Here is a 16,694-nt window from a genome sequence, read left to right on the forward strand (position 1 = left end):
TTTCTCTATCTATCTAAGAGATTTTAACTCTCACTGACATCTAAGAATCTGCATCCTTTTGCCCTCTAGAACAAGGAAATATTTGTTTCACTCGCAGAGAAAAACAAAGGTGAGGAGAAGGCCCCACAGAGTAGCTCCACTCTCTGAGGCCATGGTGAGCTCTGTTCTTCTCTCCCTTGCAGATGCAGATACTGAAGCAGAGTCAATCCGAGAAAGGTCTGCAGGAGACCAGTGGAAATGAGAATTTTCTGTCCCTTCAGGTTACAGCCTCTCAAGGGGAAGGATGGCAATGATACAGAGCCATACACCTCTTCAACATGCATTTACTCCAATGGACCTACCCCGATTTAAAGCAGCTGGGGATATGGCTACATTGACTCCAATGGACCACTGCCAATTCAAAAGAGCTGAGGATCTGTCCCCTTGAAAGCTCAGAGAATTGGTAGGTAAGATCCCCTGGGAAGCAAATCTATGGGGGGGAAAGAGTTCAGGAGAGTTGGCGGTTTTTAGAGAGATATTATGAAGGGCACAAGAGCAAACTATCCCAAGGTATGGGAAGGTTAGGAAGTATGGTATGAGGCCACCTTGGCTCAACCAGGAGGTTTTCAATGACCTGAAGCTCAAAAAAACAAAAAGAAAAAAAAAAGAAAGAAAGAAACAGGCAAACAGTAGAAACGAGAGCAAATATTAAAAAACAGCAGCACAAGCATCTCGGGAACAAATTAGAAAAGCCAAGGCACAAAATGACATTAAACTAGCTAGGGTCATAAAGGATAACAAAGTATTTTACAAATATACAAGAAGAATGAGGAAGACCAAGAACAGGGTTGGCCCACTACTCAATAAGGATGGAAAGACAATAACAGAAAATGCAGCAATGGCTGAATTGTTAAATGCCTATTTTGTTTCCGTTTTCACCAAAAAAGTTAAGTGATTGGGCAGCTAACATAGTGGACGTCAGAGTGTAAATGGGGGTAGGAACTGAGGCTAAAACAGGAAAAGAAAAAATTAAGAATTACTTAGACAAGTTAGATGTCTTCAAGTCGGCAGGACCTGATGAAATACATCCTAGTAACTGGATGAAGAGTTCTCTGAGCATCAGTGATTATCTTTGAGAACTTATGGAGGACGGGAGAGACAACAGAGGACTGGAGAAGGACAAATGTAGTGCCTGTCTTTAAAAAGGGAATATGGACAACCCTGGGAATTATAAACCAGTCAGCTTAATTTCAGGGTCTGCAAAGATAATGTAGCAAAACATGATCAAACAATCTATTTGTAATCTCCTAGAAGAAAATAAGATAATAAATAACAGCCAGCATGGATTTGTCAAGAACAAATCATGTCAAACCAAGGTAGTTCCCTCTTTAACAAGTCTCATGGATAGGGGAGAAGTGGTAGATGGGATATGTCTCAACTTTAGTAAGACTTTTGCTACTATCTCACCTGACTTTCTCAAAAACAAATTAGAGAAATATCACCCAGACAAATCTTATATAAGATGGGTGCACAACTGCCTGGAAAAGTGTACACAGAGAATAGTTATCAATGGTTCACAGTTGAGTTACAAGGGCATATCGAATGGGGTCCCATGGGGAATCTGTCCCAGGTCTTGTTCTATGAAATATCTTCATGAATGGTTTATGGACAATGGCACAGAGAGTACACTTGTAAAGTTTGCAAAGGATACTAAGCTGGGAGGGGTTGCAAGTACTTTGGAGGACAGAATTAGAATTCAGAATTATCTTGACAAACTGGAGAAGTGGTCTGAGTTAAATAGGATGAAATTCAATAAGGACAAATACAAAGTACTCCACTTAGGAATCAATTGCACAAACAGAAAATGTGAGATGAGTGCCTAGCAAGGAGTATTGCAGAATAGGACCTGGGAGTTACAGTGGATCACAAACTAAATATTAGTCAGCTACATAATATGGTTGCCAAAAAAATGAACATAATTCTGGAATGTGTTAGCTGGAGCGCTTTAAGCAAGAGAATGCATCCGACGAAGTGGGCATTCACCCATGAAAGTTTATACTCCAATAAGTCTGTTAGTCTATAAGGTGCCAGAGGACTCTTTTCCGCTTAAGCAAGAGAAGTAATTCTTCCACTCCACTCAGCACTGATAAGGCCTCCAATGGAGTATTGTGACCAGTTCTGAGCACCACACTTCAGGAAAAGTGTGGACAAAGCCTAGGGGGCAGCCACAAAAATTATGAAAGGTCTAGAAAACATGATCTGTGAGGGAAAAGAGAAAAAACTGTGTATGTTTCATCTGGAGAAGAGAAGGAGGGGAGACATGATAACAGTCTTCAAATAGGTAAAAGGTTATTTTAAAGAACAAGATGATAAATTGTTCTTCTTAACCACTGAGGACAGGACAAGAAGTAATGAGCTTAAATTGCAGCAAGGAAGATTTAGGTTAGACGTTAGGAAAAGCTTCCTGTCAGGGTGGATAAGCACTGGAACAAATTGCCTAGGGAGGTTGTGGGATCTCCATCATTGGAGGTTTTTAAGACAAACACCTGTCAGGGGTGGTCTAAATAATATTCACTCCTGCTTCACTGCAGGGGACTGGACTCTACGACTGATCAGTGTCCCTTCCAGTTCTACATTTCTATGATTCTGTGATCGACTTCCATGGACTACTGTTGCTTTGCAACATCTGGGAATATGTCCCTGCATCTCCTCCCCTAAGCTGTCTCTCAAAGACTGAGGGTTTTTGCCCTGAGCCCAGCTCTGCCTGTGTCACTGTGCATCCACCGTGCAGAGGTGGCTGCTTGAGTCCCCCAGCTGGGAGTGGGTGATGTGCAGAGAGCTGCGTTTCCCACTTTCCAGGCGCTCGCCTATGAACCGCCCCACAGTGACATTGTCATTAGAGCTCGCAGTCAACAGGTGGGTCGGCCCTTGCCCAGGCAGCTGCTGGTACCAGTAGAAGCTTCGGTAAGTGCTGGTGAAAGAGCAGGACATGGTGGAAACCTCCCCTTCCCCAGTAACCAGCCACTCGGGGCTCTGAACCACTTGGGCTTCACAGCAGGAGACTGGAGGGAAAAGAAATAATAGCAGGTAAAGTAAAGAATCTGAGAGTGTTACATTGACTCTTTATCTATGGATCTATCTATCCAGCCTTCCCTCTGCAGACTCCATCCATCACTCTATTGTTCTATCCCCAGTATCTATATCTACTTGTCTATACAGTTAGGTATAGATCTTGCCATCAGCATCTATTTATTCTTCTCTGTACACTCCCTGAATCTTAAAAAAGCAGGACAAGGAATGATAACAAAGAACTCCAAAGCAATATTACTGTTCAAATAGATCAGAGGCTGCGATATGTCCCATTGGCAGGCCCCTCTCCCCTGATGGGTGCAGTAGCTCATAGTTAGATAGTGTAATGGAGAGCTATCTATCTAACTATTTACCTATCCATCTATAAGATCTTGCCCCTCACTGACTTTTAAGAGTTTGCATCTTTTTACCCTTTAGAACGAGAAGATATTTGTTTCACTCACAGAGAAAAGCAAAGGTGGGGAGAAGGCTCCACAGAGCAGTTCCACTCCCTGAGGCCATGGTGAGCTCCGTTTCTTCTCTCCCTTGCAGAGGAATATACCGAGGCAGAGTCAATCCGTGGAAGGTCTGCAGGAGACCAGTGGAAATGAGAATTCTCCCTCCCCTCAGGTTTCAGCCTTCTCAGGGGGAAGGATTCTCCGCCTACAGAGGCTGCTGTTTCATTGTGTGCCCCGGGGGGGAACAGCAGCTCTGTGAACTGGGCTGGGCTGGGTACATTGAGGACAGCCCGGACCTCAGGCTGTGGGAATTAACCAGGGTCTGCAGGGGAGGAGGGTGAGCCCTCTAGCGCCATCTGCTGCCCTGGGACAGAGAGGGGATGGGAAGAAGTTCTTTGCTTCAGAGGAATCCCAGCTGAAGGATCACGAGAATGATACAGAAGCAAACACAGTTTCATTCCCCATTTTCTACACTGATTTACACCTGCTGGGGGTATGGCTACATTGGCTCCAATGGACCACTGCCAATTTACAAGAGCTGAGGATCTGTCCCTTAAAAACTCAGAGAATTGGTAAGTAAGATCCCCTGATAAGCAAGTCTATAGGGAAAAAGAGAGCAGGAGAGTTGGCAGTTTTTCTAGAGGGATATTATTATGGCCACAAGAGCAAACCATCCCAATGTATAGGAAAGTTAGGAAGTATGGCCAGGAATCATGGCCAATGGGAGCTGCGGGGGTGGAGGCTGCATGCCAGGGCAGCAGCATGGGCCACGCAGAGCCACTTGTTCCCCTCCACACACACAACAAAGGGGAGCTGCCCCAGGTAAGTGACCCTCAACCCAACCCCCTAACCCAACCCTGAGCCCTCTCCCACACCCTAATTCCCTCTCAGACCCCACACCCCAACCCTGAGCCCCTACCCTGAGCCCAAGCCCTGAGCCTGCTCCAGCACCCTAAATCCCTTCTAGATGGTAGACCCCCACAGCAAAACCCCGAGCCCCCTCCCAAACCCTAACTTTTGCCTAGGACCCAGACCCCAACCCTGAGCCCCCTCTCGCACCCTAACTCCCTCCCAGACCCCGCACTCCCACCCCATCCTCCTACCCTGAGCCCCCTCCCACACTCCAAACCCCTTGGTCCCAGCCTGGAGCCACCTCCTGCACCCCTAAGGCCTCATCCCCAGCCCCACCGTAGAGCCTGCACCCCCAGTTGGATCCCTCACCCCTCCCACACCCACCCTCCTGTCTCAGTCTTCTCCCACATACTGAACCCCGCATTTTTGGCCCTACCCTGGAGCCGAGGGGCCCCACAAAATCTAAGAGCCCCAGGACCCCAGAAGAGTTAATCCAGCCCTCGAAGGAGTACTGCAGAAAAGGATCTAGGGGTTGTAGTGGATCGCAAACTAAATATTAGTCAGCATTGTAATATTGTTGCAAAAAAAGTGAACATCATTCTGTGACTCAAGTATTGCGACCAGTTTAGGGCACCAGACTTCAGGAAAAATGTGAATAAAGCCCAGGGGGCAGAAACAAAAATTATTAAAGGTCTAGAACACATGATCTATGAGGGAAAAGAGGAAAAAACTACATGTTTCATCTGGAGAAGAGAAGGAAGGGAGACATGATAACAGCCTTCAAGTAGGTAAAAGGTTGTTTTAAAGAAGAAGGTGATAAATTGTTCTCCTTAACCGCTGAGGACAGGACAAGAAGTAATGAGCTTAAATTGCAGAAAGGGAGATTTAGTTTAGACGTTAGGAAAAGCCCCCTGTCAGGGTGGTTAAGCACTGGAATAAATTGCCTATGCAAGTTGTGGAATCTCCATCACTGGGGATTTTTAAGACCAGGTTAGACAAACACCTGTCAGGGACGGTCTAGATAATACTTACTCCTGCTTCAGTGCAGAAGCCTGACCTATATAACCTATCAGTGTCCCTTCCAGTTCTAATTTCTATGATTCTGTGATTGGCTTCCATGGAGTAATGTTGCTTTACACCGTCTGAGGATCTGTCCCTGCATTTCCTGCCCTAAGCTGTCTCTCAGAAGATGAGAGTTTTTGCCATGAGCCCAGCTCCGCCTGTGTCACTGTGCTCTCACTGCACAGAGGTAGCTGCCTGAGTCCCCCAGCTGGGAGTCGGTGATGTGTAGAGAGCTGCGTTTCCCATCTTCCAGGGGCTGCCCCACGAACCGCTGCTCGGTAGCGTTCCCCTGAGGGCTCACGGCCAGCAGGTAGGTCAGGCCTCGCCCAGGGAGCTGCTGGTACCAGTGGAAGGTTTGGTACTTGGTGGTGAACGCGCAGGACAGGGTGACAACCTCCCCTTCCCAAGTAACCAGCGACTGGGGGCTCTGATCCACTTGGGCTTCACAGCAGGAGACTGAAGGGAAACAAAATACCAGTTAAAATATAGGTGAGAGTGTTTTACTTTGTCTGTCTACCTATCTGACCATTCTTCCCTATGTGCTATCTCCCTATCCTTCCCTCTGAAGCACCTTTCCGTCCATCCATTGACCCATGCACCCTATCTCTCTCCACCTAGAATCTTCCCCAGTCTGAAAAGAGGCAAGAAATGCTAACAAAGAACCCCGGGACAAGATGACTCTGTAAATAGATCAGACACGGAGTGTGTCCCATTGGCAGCCCCCTCTTTCCCATATATAGGTGGTGTAACTCTGAATCAAACAGAGCAGGGAACTGAATCAAATACGTCTCCAGTCATTTCTGCCTCAATGTCCGACAAGCGAAGCAGCTGGCTTGGAGGAGCCCAGAGTGTTCTGAGCAGAAACTTACAGTGCAAAGGAAGAAAGACCCAGAGGATTTGCAGCCTCATGATTCCCAGAGGGGTGAGGTGAATTTCTGGCACCGGTAGCAGCCGGGCACTGAGGTGCAATGGTGCCTGGCTCATCTCGGCCTGATGTTTTGTTAGGCTCAGACACATCATGTGACACCCCCAGCCTAGGATCCTATAACTGCCGCCGCTTGCTCCTGCACAAGCTCAGCTGCCCTCTCACGGCTGTACACCCCCAGCGTAGACAAAGGCACCCAGCAAGAGGGGCTTCCTTGGGAATATCTCAACAGCACCCGCTGCGATGAGGCAGGAGGGTCCAGTGGCTAGAACGTTAGCCAAGGCCTGGGTTCGAGTCCTTCCTCCACCACAGACATTCTGGGTGGCTTTCAGCAAATCACTCAGGGCCACGTTTTTAAAGGGTGGCCCAGTGGGGTTTTCAAACACACCCAGGACCCCTAACACCCATTGATTTCAAAGGGTGTTTGGCACCGAGGCACTTGTGAAAAATCCCACCAGGTACTTAAAGCCCTTTAAAAATCTGCCCTTTTGTTCCTCAGATCCTCAGCCATAAAATGGGTGTAACTTTCCCACCTCACACGGGTATTGTGTGGGCCAATAAAGTGATGATTGTGAGGTGGGTAGACACTGTGATAATATGGCCAGAGAAATACCCAATGCAGGCAGTTTTAGGCTGGAATGGTCAAAGATTTCTGAGGGAGTTTGTAGCCCAATTTCCCTTGAATTCCACAGGGAGCTGAGCGCCTAATTCCCTTGGGCTCCTTTGAAAATATTTTAAAAGCGTTTTTGTCCCATCCCACCCCCCGACCCAACCCCTGCAGTATCTCAGCAGCAGACAGACATGACTGGATTTAGCCTGGGATTTTCAAAGGAACCGAAGGGATTTAGGAACCCATGTCCTGTTGAATTTCAGTGACATTTGGCCACCTAGCCTCACAATGGCACATTTCTTGAGTTTTTATGAAGTTAAGGAGTCTAGCAATAGTTATTCTCAGTCAGAGGAAATAAGGGGACAGATTTTCAAATATTTCTGATATCAAGAAGGCCAGAAATGACCAGGTTGCAGCAGATAAACGAATGTGTGTGTGTGTGTGTGTGTGTGTGTGTGTGTGTGTGAGAGAGAGAGAGAGAGAGAGAGAGAGAGTTGTGTGCAAGACTTTGAGAGAGTACATTTATGTTTGATCTGCATGCATGAGTGAGTTTGGGATGTGTGTGAGTGTGTGTGTCACTTTATGAATTTGAAGGTTGTGTATGAGTGATTGTGTGGCTGTTTGTTGTATGTAAGAGCAAATTTGGTATATGTGTTATTCTGGGAGTGCGTGACTTGTTTGTGCGTGTGAATTGTGAGTTCACTTATGTAGAAATTGTGTGTGTGTGTGTATGAGAGACAGAGAAGAAAGAGAGTAACTTTGTGAGTGTGTGTGACAGAGATTTTGTGTTTGTGTCTGTGACCGTGAAACACATAAGTAGTTATGTGTCTAAATGACATTTCAATGTCCAGGCTGAAATAAGGATGTGCCTTTATATTTGGTAGTAAAACAGTGGGGAAAACTCCTGCACAAATTTTCATTAATTCCTGCAGCTGTCAAAGTGCAACGCAATGGCCTCCAGATGGCAGCACGTGACCACAAGCCTGTTTGTTTGCTTTCAGAACAGGGTTTGCCACATTTTTATTACATTTTCTTTTCAGATCAACCCAGCAGGGCCTGAGGGATTTCTGTTACTTCGCTCTCGGTTTTAGGTGATGGGGAACCGTCCACTTTCAATGCAGTTTGTAGTTCCTGTGATTTGAACATGCAGGCTGAGAGTTTGAAACTAGCCTAAGAGAAAAAGATGCCCGATTCCCATTAAAATTCATGCAGCTTGAGTACCCACATTTCCAAAGCAGCCTAAGGGAACTAGATGCCCAAATACTTTTGAATTTCAATGGAAGTTGATCCTCTAAATCCCCTAGGCCTTTTTGAGAATGCCAGCCTCAGTATAAATCTGGGAGTTCTCTTTCCAGGAATAACTGAGCTCCTCTGAGCATACCATGATGTTTGCCCCTGTGCAGAGCCCTAAGTGCCAGTTAAGTCCAGAAGTGAGGGTTAAGTGTCCCTTGGGTTAAATGTCAACCCAGGATGGAATTTCAACTAGGCTTTTCAAAGGAGCCTAGGGGAATTAAATGCCCAGCAACCATTAGTTCTGAATAGATCCACAAGGAACCCAGCCCATACTTCCCCAGCCCACAGTGAGATATTAATAGATTGACTGATGGATAGATCCTAAAGTGAGAAGAGACCTTTGTGATCATCTAGTCTGACCTCCTGCTTTAACACAAGCCAGAGAAGGATACTCAGGGATACCCGCACCCAGCCCATATCTTGTGGCTGACCTAGAGGAAAGACACCCAGTCTTGATTTAAAGACTTCAAATGATGGAGAATCCACTGTGTCCCTGGGTCAGTTGTTTCAGTGTTTAATTACCCTCACTGTTAAAAATGTGCACTTTCTTTCTAGTCTTAATTTGTCTCACTCCAGCTTCCAGCCATGGGATCTTATTCTGCTTTTGTCTTGTTCCATCTCCTCTTTGCCCCGAATTTCTGAGTGCCATTCTGGTGCCGCCTTTTCCCAGAAATCAGGAAGAGGTTTTCTTCTCCAGAAACCCAACTGTGGCAGGTCTCACCCCACTTCATAGCCCTTCCCCCACCCCCACACCCCTTTCCTGCCAGTGCTCGCCTCCTAACTTCACCTGCAGGAGTCAGTTTCTTACAGTAGAGAGAGGTGTCAGGTTTTTGTTCAGGGCTCCACAAGCACCTGCAACACCATGGAGAAGTATCCCTTCCTATTGATGTACTCTGAGGCAAGGTGGTCTGTGGCTAAAATTGGAATGTATGTGCCATCAATCGGCCCGCCACAGTTAGGGAAACCCATCTCTGCAAAGTCATCCACTATTTCATGCACATTTCCCAGAGTCACGGTCCTCCATAGCAGGATATGATTTATTGCCCTGTAGACTTGAAGTAATACAGCCCCAACAGTGGACTTTCCCACTCCAAATTGATTTGCAACTGACCGGTAGCAGTTTGAATTCGCCAGCTTCCACACAGCAATTGCAACACGCTTCTCTACGGACAGGGCAGCTCTCAGCCTGGTGTCCTTGCGCCGCAGGTCGGGGGACAGCTCAGCACAGAGCTCCAGGAAGGTGCATCCTAAGGTTCTGTACCCGCTGGTCTTCATCCCACACCTGCATGACAATGCGATCCCACCCATCAGTGCTTGTTTCCCTAGCCCAAAAAGCAACGGTCTACCGTATGCAGCTGCTCTGTGAATGCCAAAAGCACTGATAAGTTGCTGCCGTCCATATCACACTCGGGTGCCTGCGGGTTGTCCTCTGTCATTAACTTAACGAGTAACTGTGCTGCCATGCGCAGTGTCCTTATGGCAGCTGACAGTGCATAGGAGAGAAGCGCGGGATCCATCCTCTCTCACTGCAGATGCTGGCGCGCACTAGAAAGACGGACCGCTGGAAAAATGGTGCGAAAGGAAGCCGGAAACCCTTGGAGGGCTGGGACAGAAAGCAGTGCATGATGGGACATTTTGCACGTCCCAGGATGTGCCGTTCTCCATTTCTGCCTTCCCACAACACCTATGGGCAGATGGTGTCACCAGGCGCTGTGGGATTCATACGCACAGTGCGTTGCTCAGACTGCTGACAATGGTGCCCCGAATGTGGACATGATCTGTCGACAGAGGGAGAAAATCTAGACACGCTTTGGTGCCTTTGCTTTTGTCGATTTTTTCATGATGACATCGACAAAACTTGGTAGTGTAGAGAAGCCCTCGCAGGGGTGGAAGTTTATTGTCTCCAAAATTGAGTGTTTTTTTCCGACAAAGTCCCGTTGCAGGGCAGTGTGTACGCTCTCGCTATTTTGCTGCCAAAAGGCAGTTTTGTTGACAAAACTTGGCAGTGTAGACAAGCCCGCAGACTCGGGGAGGTTTTTGTTCAGCTCGCCCTGCATTTCCTCTCGCTGTGCCTCTCACGGCGCAGTAATACACCCCCGAGTCCTCCACCGCCACCTTGGTGATGCGCAGCGCGGCGGACCGGCCGGAGGGGTCAATGGACAGTTCAAACCGCTCCGACGTCTCCGCGGAGTTGTAGCCAGAGATCACAGCTCGAGGGGTAGCTCCGGGGCGCTGATAGTACCAAAAAATTCTCTCGTAGCCAGCGACACTGTGGTTACAGGGGAGGTCAGCCCTGCCCCCCGCCAGGAAAAGCAGCGCAGCAGGCTGAGAAACCTTCCCGTCCACCGCTCCGCCTGGGAATAAAAGAAAACCACAGCATGAAAAATCCCCCAGACACAGACAGGGAAACTGGCAGCAGCAGAAGCAGCAGCGTGAAGTGTCGCCGAGAAGGACACCTGGACACAGGTGAAAATTGATAAATTAAGGGGGGAATAATGCCCAGAAATGCCACGTGGGAATCTGACTCACTGGAAACAAGGAGCAGCGCAGTCATGGAGACCAGGGTTTTAAGCATCCTCTCAATGAAGATTCGGTGTCTCTGCGCTTCTGCAAGAGGAGCAGCTCCGTTTTCTCTCCACTCAGGCACCCCCAGCCCCCAGCAATGTTAAAAGAAATTAATTAAGCTCTTCTCGCAGAGGGAAGCCGGCCTCTGTCTTCTGAGGGCTGAAGGAATCCGGGAACGCTGCTTCCGCTCCGAATTAAATTGTGACTTTTTGTGTCAAGCACCAAACCTCTCTGTGCTTGGTTGGTAGCTGCCTTTGCGCTGAGCTGCTAAAAAGTCTCGCAGGGTCCGGGACTGGAGGGGTTGGGGTGAGGCTTAACGGAGGAAGTGGAGAGAAAAAAACTGGATTTATAGACCAACCAGAAAGTGGTCTCAGTTCTGGAGAGCCCCCTCCCGGGTTCTTGTCTGAACGGCACAGGGATACGGGGGAGCAGAAAACTTTGTTCTGGCTTTCATGGGCGCGGGGGGGGAGGGGGGGTTAGTTTTGTTTGTTTCTTGTTGCTAATGAAACGTGGATGACCTTATAGCTTTGAAGCCAGAGATATTTTGCATTCGGCTCCCTTAAGGGAAGGTGGTTTCCCTCTGATTATGTTTAGAAATGAACTTTCCTTGAGAAAGTATCCCGTGGGAAAAAAAGAAAAGAAAATGAATTCGTGTCTCGGATTTCTTGTAATCTAGTCACCACAATGAACACATGTGGAGTGACTCCGGATTTACGCTGATCTTCACACAGCTGTCCCAGGATCTGAAGGCCTGGGTTCCAGTCCCCTGGTCCTCACGATATGGCCCCGTTGATTTCACTAGAGCTGTTTTCATTTATAACAGGTCAGGATCTGTCCCTATGGCTGCCATGGAATTACGCTGCTTTAAACCACCTGGGGAACTGCCCCTGCATTTCCTCCCCTAAGCTGCCTGTCAGAGACTGAGGGTTTTTGCCCTGAGCCCAGCTCTGCCTGTGTCACTGTGCATCCACCGCGCAGAGGTAGCTGCCTGAGTCCCCCAGCTGGGAGTCGGTGATGTGCAGAGAGCTGCGTTTCCCACTTTCCAGGCGCTCGCCTATGAACCGCCCCACAGTGACATTGTTATTAGAGCTTGTGGTCAACAGGTGAGTCGGCCCTTGCCCAGGCAACTGCTGGTACCAGTAGAAGATTTGGTAAGCGCTGGTGAAAGAGCAGGACAGTGTGGAGACCTCCCCTTCCCCTGCAATCAGCCACTCGGGGCTCTGAACCACTTGGGCTTCGCAGAGGGAGACTGCAGGGAAACAAAATAATAGCAGGTAAAATAAAGAATATGAGAGTGTTACATTGTCTGTTTATCTATGGATCTAACTATCTAGCCTTCCCTCTGCAGCCTCCATCCATCATTCTATTGTTCCATGCCCAATATCTATTTCTACATGTCTATATATCAATACAGATAGATATAGATCTTTCCATCTACATCTCTATATTTCTCTCTGTTCTCGTCCCGAATCTTAAAAAGCAGGACAAGAAATGCTAACAAATAACTCCAACGCAATATTACTATTCAAATAGATCAGATGCTGAATTATGGCCCATTGGCAGACCCCTCTCTCCTGACTTGTGCAGTAGCTCTTTAGATAGATCGATAGATAGATGGATAGATAGATAGATAGAGGCGGTATATGGGGATGGATGGATAGATAGATCGATAGATAGATCCCTACTGACAGAGCCATGAAGAAAGGCTAACAGATCTTGTCCCTCACTGACTTCCAAGATTCTGCATCTTTGTGCCCTTTAGAACGAGAAAATATTTGTTTCACTCACACAGAAAAACAAAGGTGAGGAGAAGGCTCCACAGAGCAGCTCCACTCTCTGAGGCCATGGTGAGCTCCGTTTCTTCTCTCCCTTGCAGATGCAGATACCGAAGCAGAATCAATCCAAGGAGGGTCTGAAGGAGACCAGTGGAAACGAGAATTTTCTGTCCTTTCAGGTTTCAGTCTTCTCAGGGGGAAGGATTCTCCGCCTATAGAGGCTGCTGTTTCATTGTGTGCCCCGGGGAGGAACAGCAGCTCTGTGAACTGGGCTGGGCTGGGTACATTGAGGACAGCCCGGACCTCAGGCTGTGGGAATTAACCAGGGTCTGCAGGGGAGGAGGGTGAGCCCTCTAGCGCCATCTGCTGTCCGGTTAGAGAAAAGCGGGGGAGAAATTCTTTGATACAGGGGAATTCCAGCTTTTATCATGGGAATGATACGGAACCAGGCACAGCTGCACCATCCATTTTCTCCTGTGGATCTTGGCCGATTTACATCAGCTGGGGGCATGGCTCCATTGACGCCAATAGACCACTGCCAAGTTAGGAAAGCTGAGATCTAACCCCTTGAAAACACAGACAATTGGTAAGTAAGAGCCCCTGGGAAGCAGGTCTATGGGGAGAAACAGAGCAGGAGAGTTTGCAGTTTTTTAGAGAGATATTAATAGGGGTACAAAAGCAAACTATCCCAACCAATAGGAAAGTTAGGAATTGTGGTAAGAGGCCACCTTGGCTTAATCAGGAGGTCTTCAATGACCTGAAAGTCAAAAAAAAAAAAAAAAAAGTCAGGCAAAAAGCAGAAACTAGATTAAATTACAAAGGACAAATACTTTTAAAAACGCACAAGCATGTAGGGACTAAATTAGAAAGGCCAAGGCACAAAATGAGATTAAACTAGTTAGGATCATAAAGGATATCAAGGCAGTATTTGACAAATAAATAAGAACAGAGAGGAAGACCAAGGACAGGATAGACTCATTACTCACTAAGGATGGAAAGAGTATAACAGAAAATGCTGCAATGGCTGAATTGTTCAATGCCCTTTTTGTTTCAGTTTCCACCCCCCTCCCCCCCCCCCAAAAAAAGTTAAGTAATCAGGCAGCTAACATAGTGAACATCAGTGTAAATGGGGCAGGATCTGAGCTAAAACAGGAAAAGAACAAATTAAGAATTACTTAGACAAGTTAAGTGTCTTCAAGATAGCAGGGCCTAATGAAATACAGCCTAGAATACTTAAGGAACTGGCTGAATCCATTAGCAATTTATCTTTGATAACTTAGGGAGGACAGGACAGATACCAGAGAACTGGAGAAGGGCAAATATAGTACCTAGTTATAAAAAGGGCAATATGGAAAACGAGGGGAATTATAAACCAGTAGGCTTAATTTCAGTATCTGGAAAGATAATGGAGCAAATAATCAGTCAATCTATTTGTAACCTCTGAGATGAAAATAAGGTAATAAATAACAGTCAACATGGATTTTCCAAGAAAAAAATCATGTCAAACCAAGGTAGTAACCTTCTTTGACAGAATAACAAGTTTTGTGGGTGGGGGGAAGCTGTAGATGGGATATTTCTCAACATTAGTAAGACTTTTGATACAATCTCACATAACTTTGTCATAAACAAACTAAAGAAATATCACCTAGACCAGGGCTTCTCAAACTCGGTCCATGGCTTGTTCAGGGTAAGCCCCTGGCACACTGCAAGATGCTTTGTTTACCTGAGCATCTGCAGGTACGGCAGCTCGCAGCTCCCAGTGGCTGCGGTGCAGCGTTCCTGGCCAATGGGAGCTGCAGGAAGCGGCGCGGTCCAGGCCACCACTTCCTGCACCTCCCATTGGCTGGAAACAGTGAACCGTGGTCACTGGGAGCTGCAAGCTGCCGTACCTGCAGATGCTCAGGTAAACAAAGCATCTTGCAGCGTGTCAGGGGCTTACCCTTAACAAGCCATGGACCAGGTTTGAGAAGCCCTGGTCTCGATAATTCTTACTCCTTCTTCAGTGCATGGGATTGGACTCTACGACTGATCAGTGTCCCTTCCAGTTCTACATTTCTATGATTCTGTGATCGACTTCCATGGACTACTGTTGCTTTGCAACATCTGGGAATATGTCCCTGCATCTCCTCCCCTAAGCTGTCTCTCAAATACTGAGGGTTTTTGCCCTGAGCCCAGCTCTGCCTGTGTCACTGTGCATCCACCGCGCAGAGGTAGCTGCTTGAGTCCCCCAGCTGGGAGTGGGTGATGTGCAGAGAGCTGCGTTTCCCATTTTCCAGGCGCTCGCCTATGAACCGCCCCACAGTGACATTGTCATTAGAGCTCGCAGTCAACAGGTGTCGGCCCTTGCCCAGGCAGCTGCTGGTACCAGTAGAAGCTTCGGTAAGTGCTGGTGAAAGAGCAGGACATGGTGGAAACCTCCCCTTCCCCAGTAACCAGCCACTCGGGGCTCTGAACCACTTGGGCTTCACAGCAGGAGACTGGAGGGAAACAAATGGGTGCAGTAGCTCTGAGAGAGAGAGAGAGAGAGAGAGAGAGAGAGATCTTCATTTCTCTATCTATCTAAGAGATTTTAACTCTCACTGACATCTAAGAATCTGCATCCTTTTGCCCTCTAGAACAAGGAAATATTTGTTTCACTCGCAGAGAAAAACAAAGGTGAGGAGAAGGCCCCACAGAGTAGCTCCACTCTCTGAGGCCATGGTGAGCTCTGTTCTTCTCTCCCTTGCAGATGCAGATACTGAAGCAGAGTCAATCCGAGAAAGGTCTGCAGGAGACCAGTGGAAATGAGAATTTTCTGTCCCTTCAGGTTACAGCCTCTCAAGGGGAAGGATGGCAATGATACAGAGCCATACACCTCTTCAACATGCATTTACTCCAATGGACCTACCCCGATTTAAAGCAGCTGGGGATATGGCTACATTGACTCCAATGGACCACTGCCAATTCAAAAGAGCTGAGGATCTGTCCCCTTGAAAGCTCAGAGAATTGGTAGGTAAGATCCCCTGGGAAGCAAATCTATGGGGGGGAAAGAGTTCAGGAGAGTTGGCGGTTTTTAGAGAGATATTATGAAGGGCACAAGAGCAAACTATCCCAAGGTATGGGAAGGTTAGGAAGTATGGTATGAGGCCACCTTGGCTCAACCAGGAGGTTTTCAATGACCTGAAGCTCAAAAAAACAAAAAGAAAAAAAAAAGAAAGAAAGAAACAGGCAAACAGTAGAAACGAGAGCAAATATTAAAAAACAGCAGCACAAGCATCTCGGGAACAAATTAGAAAAGCCAAGGCACAAAATGACATTAAACTAGCTAGGGTCATAAAGGATAACAAAGTATTTTACAAATATACAAGAAGAATGAGGAAGACCAAGAACAGGGTTGGCCCACTACTCAATAAGGATGGAAAGACAATAACAGAAAATGCAGCAATGGCTGAATTGTTAAATGCCTATTTTGTTTCCGTTTTCACCAAAAAAGTTAAGTGATTGGGCAGCTAACATAGTGGACGTCAGAGTGTAAATGGGGGTAGGAACTGAGGCTAAAACAGGAAAAGAAAAAATTAAGAATTACTTAGACAAGTTAGATGTCTTCAAGTCGGCAGGACCTGATGAAATACATCCTAGTAACTGGATGAAGAGTTCTCTGAGCATCAGTGATTATCTTTGAGAACTTATGGAGGACGGGAGAGACAACAGAGGACTGGAGAAGGACAAATGTAGTGCCTGTCTTTAAAAAGGGAATATGGACAACCCTGGGAATTATAAACCAGTCAGCTTAATTTCAGGGTCTGCAAAGATAATGTAGCAAAACATGATCAAACAATCTATTTGTAATCTCCTAGAAGAAAATAAGATAATAAATAACAGCCAGCATGGATTTGTCAAGAACAAATCATGTCAAACCAAGGTAGTTCCCTCTTTAACAAGTCTCATGGATAGGGGAGAAGTGGTAGATGGGATATGTCTCAACTTTAGTAAGACTTTTGCTACTATCTCACCTGACTTTCTCAAAAACAAATTAGAGAAATATCACCCAGACAAATCTTATATAAGATGGGTGCACAACTGCCTGGAAAAGTGTACACAGAGAATAGTTATCAATGGTTCACAGT

At 46.9% G+C, this 16,694-nt stretch overlaps 1 gene segment (V, D, J or C); it reads right to left on the reverse strand.

Annotated features, from left to right (window-relative positions):
• Positions 1 to 5,583: 5,583 nt before the first annotated feature.
• On the reverse strand, positions 5,584 to 6,404 carry LOC141997203 (T cell receptor alpha variable 41-like). The segment is given in 2 exon segments: positions 5,584 to 5,876; positions 6,290 to 6,404. Coding segments are annotated over 2 exon segments (408 nt in total).
• Positions 6,405 to 16,694: the final 10,290 nt, after the last annotated feature.

Source organism: Natator depressus, chromosome 13 (genome assembly GCF_965152275.1).
Source record: "Natator depressus isolate rNatDep1 chromosome 13, rNatDep2.hap1, whole genome shotgun sequence".
Lineage (NCBI taxonomy): Eukaryota > Metazoa > Chordata > Testudines > Cheloniidae > Natator > Natator depressus.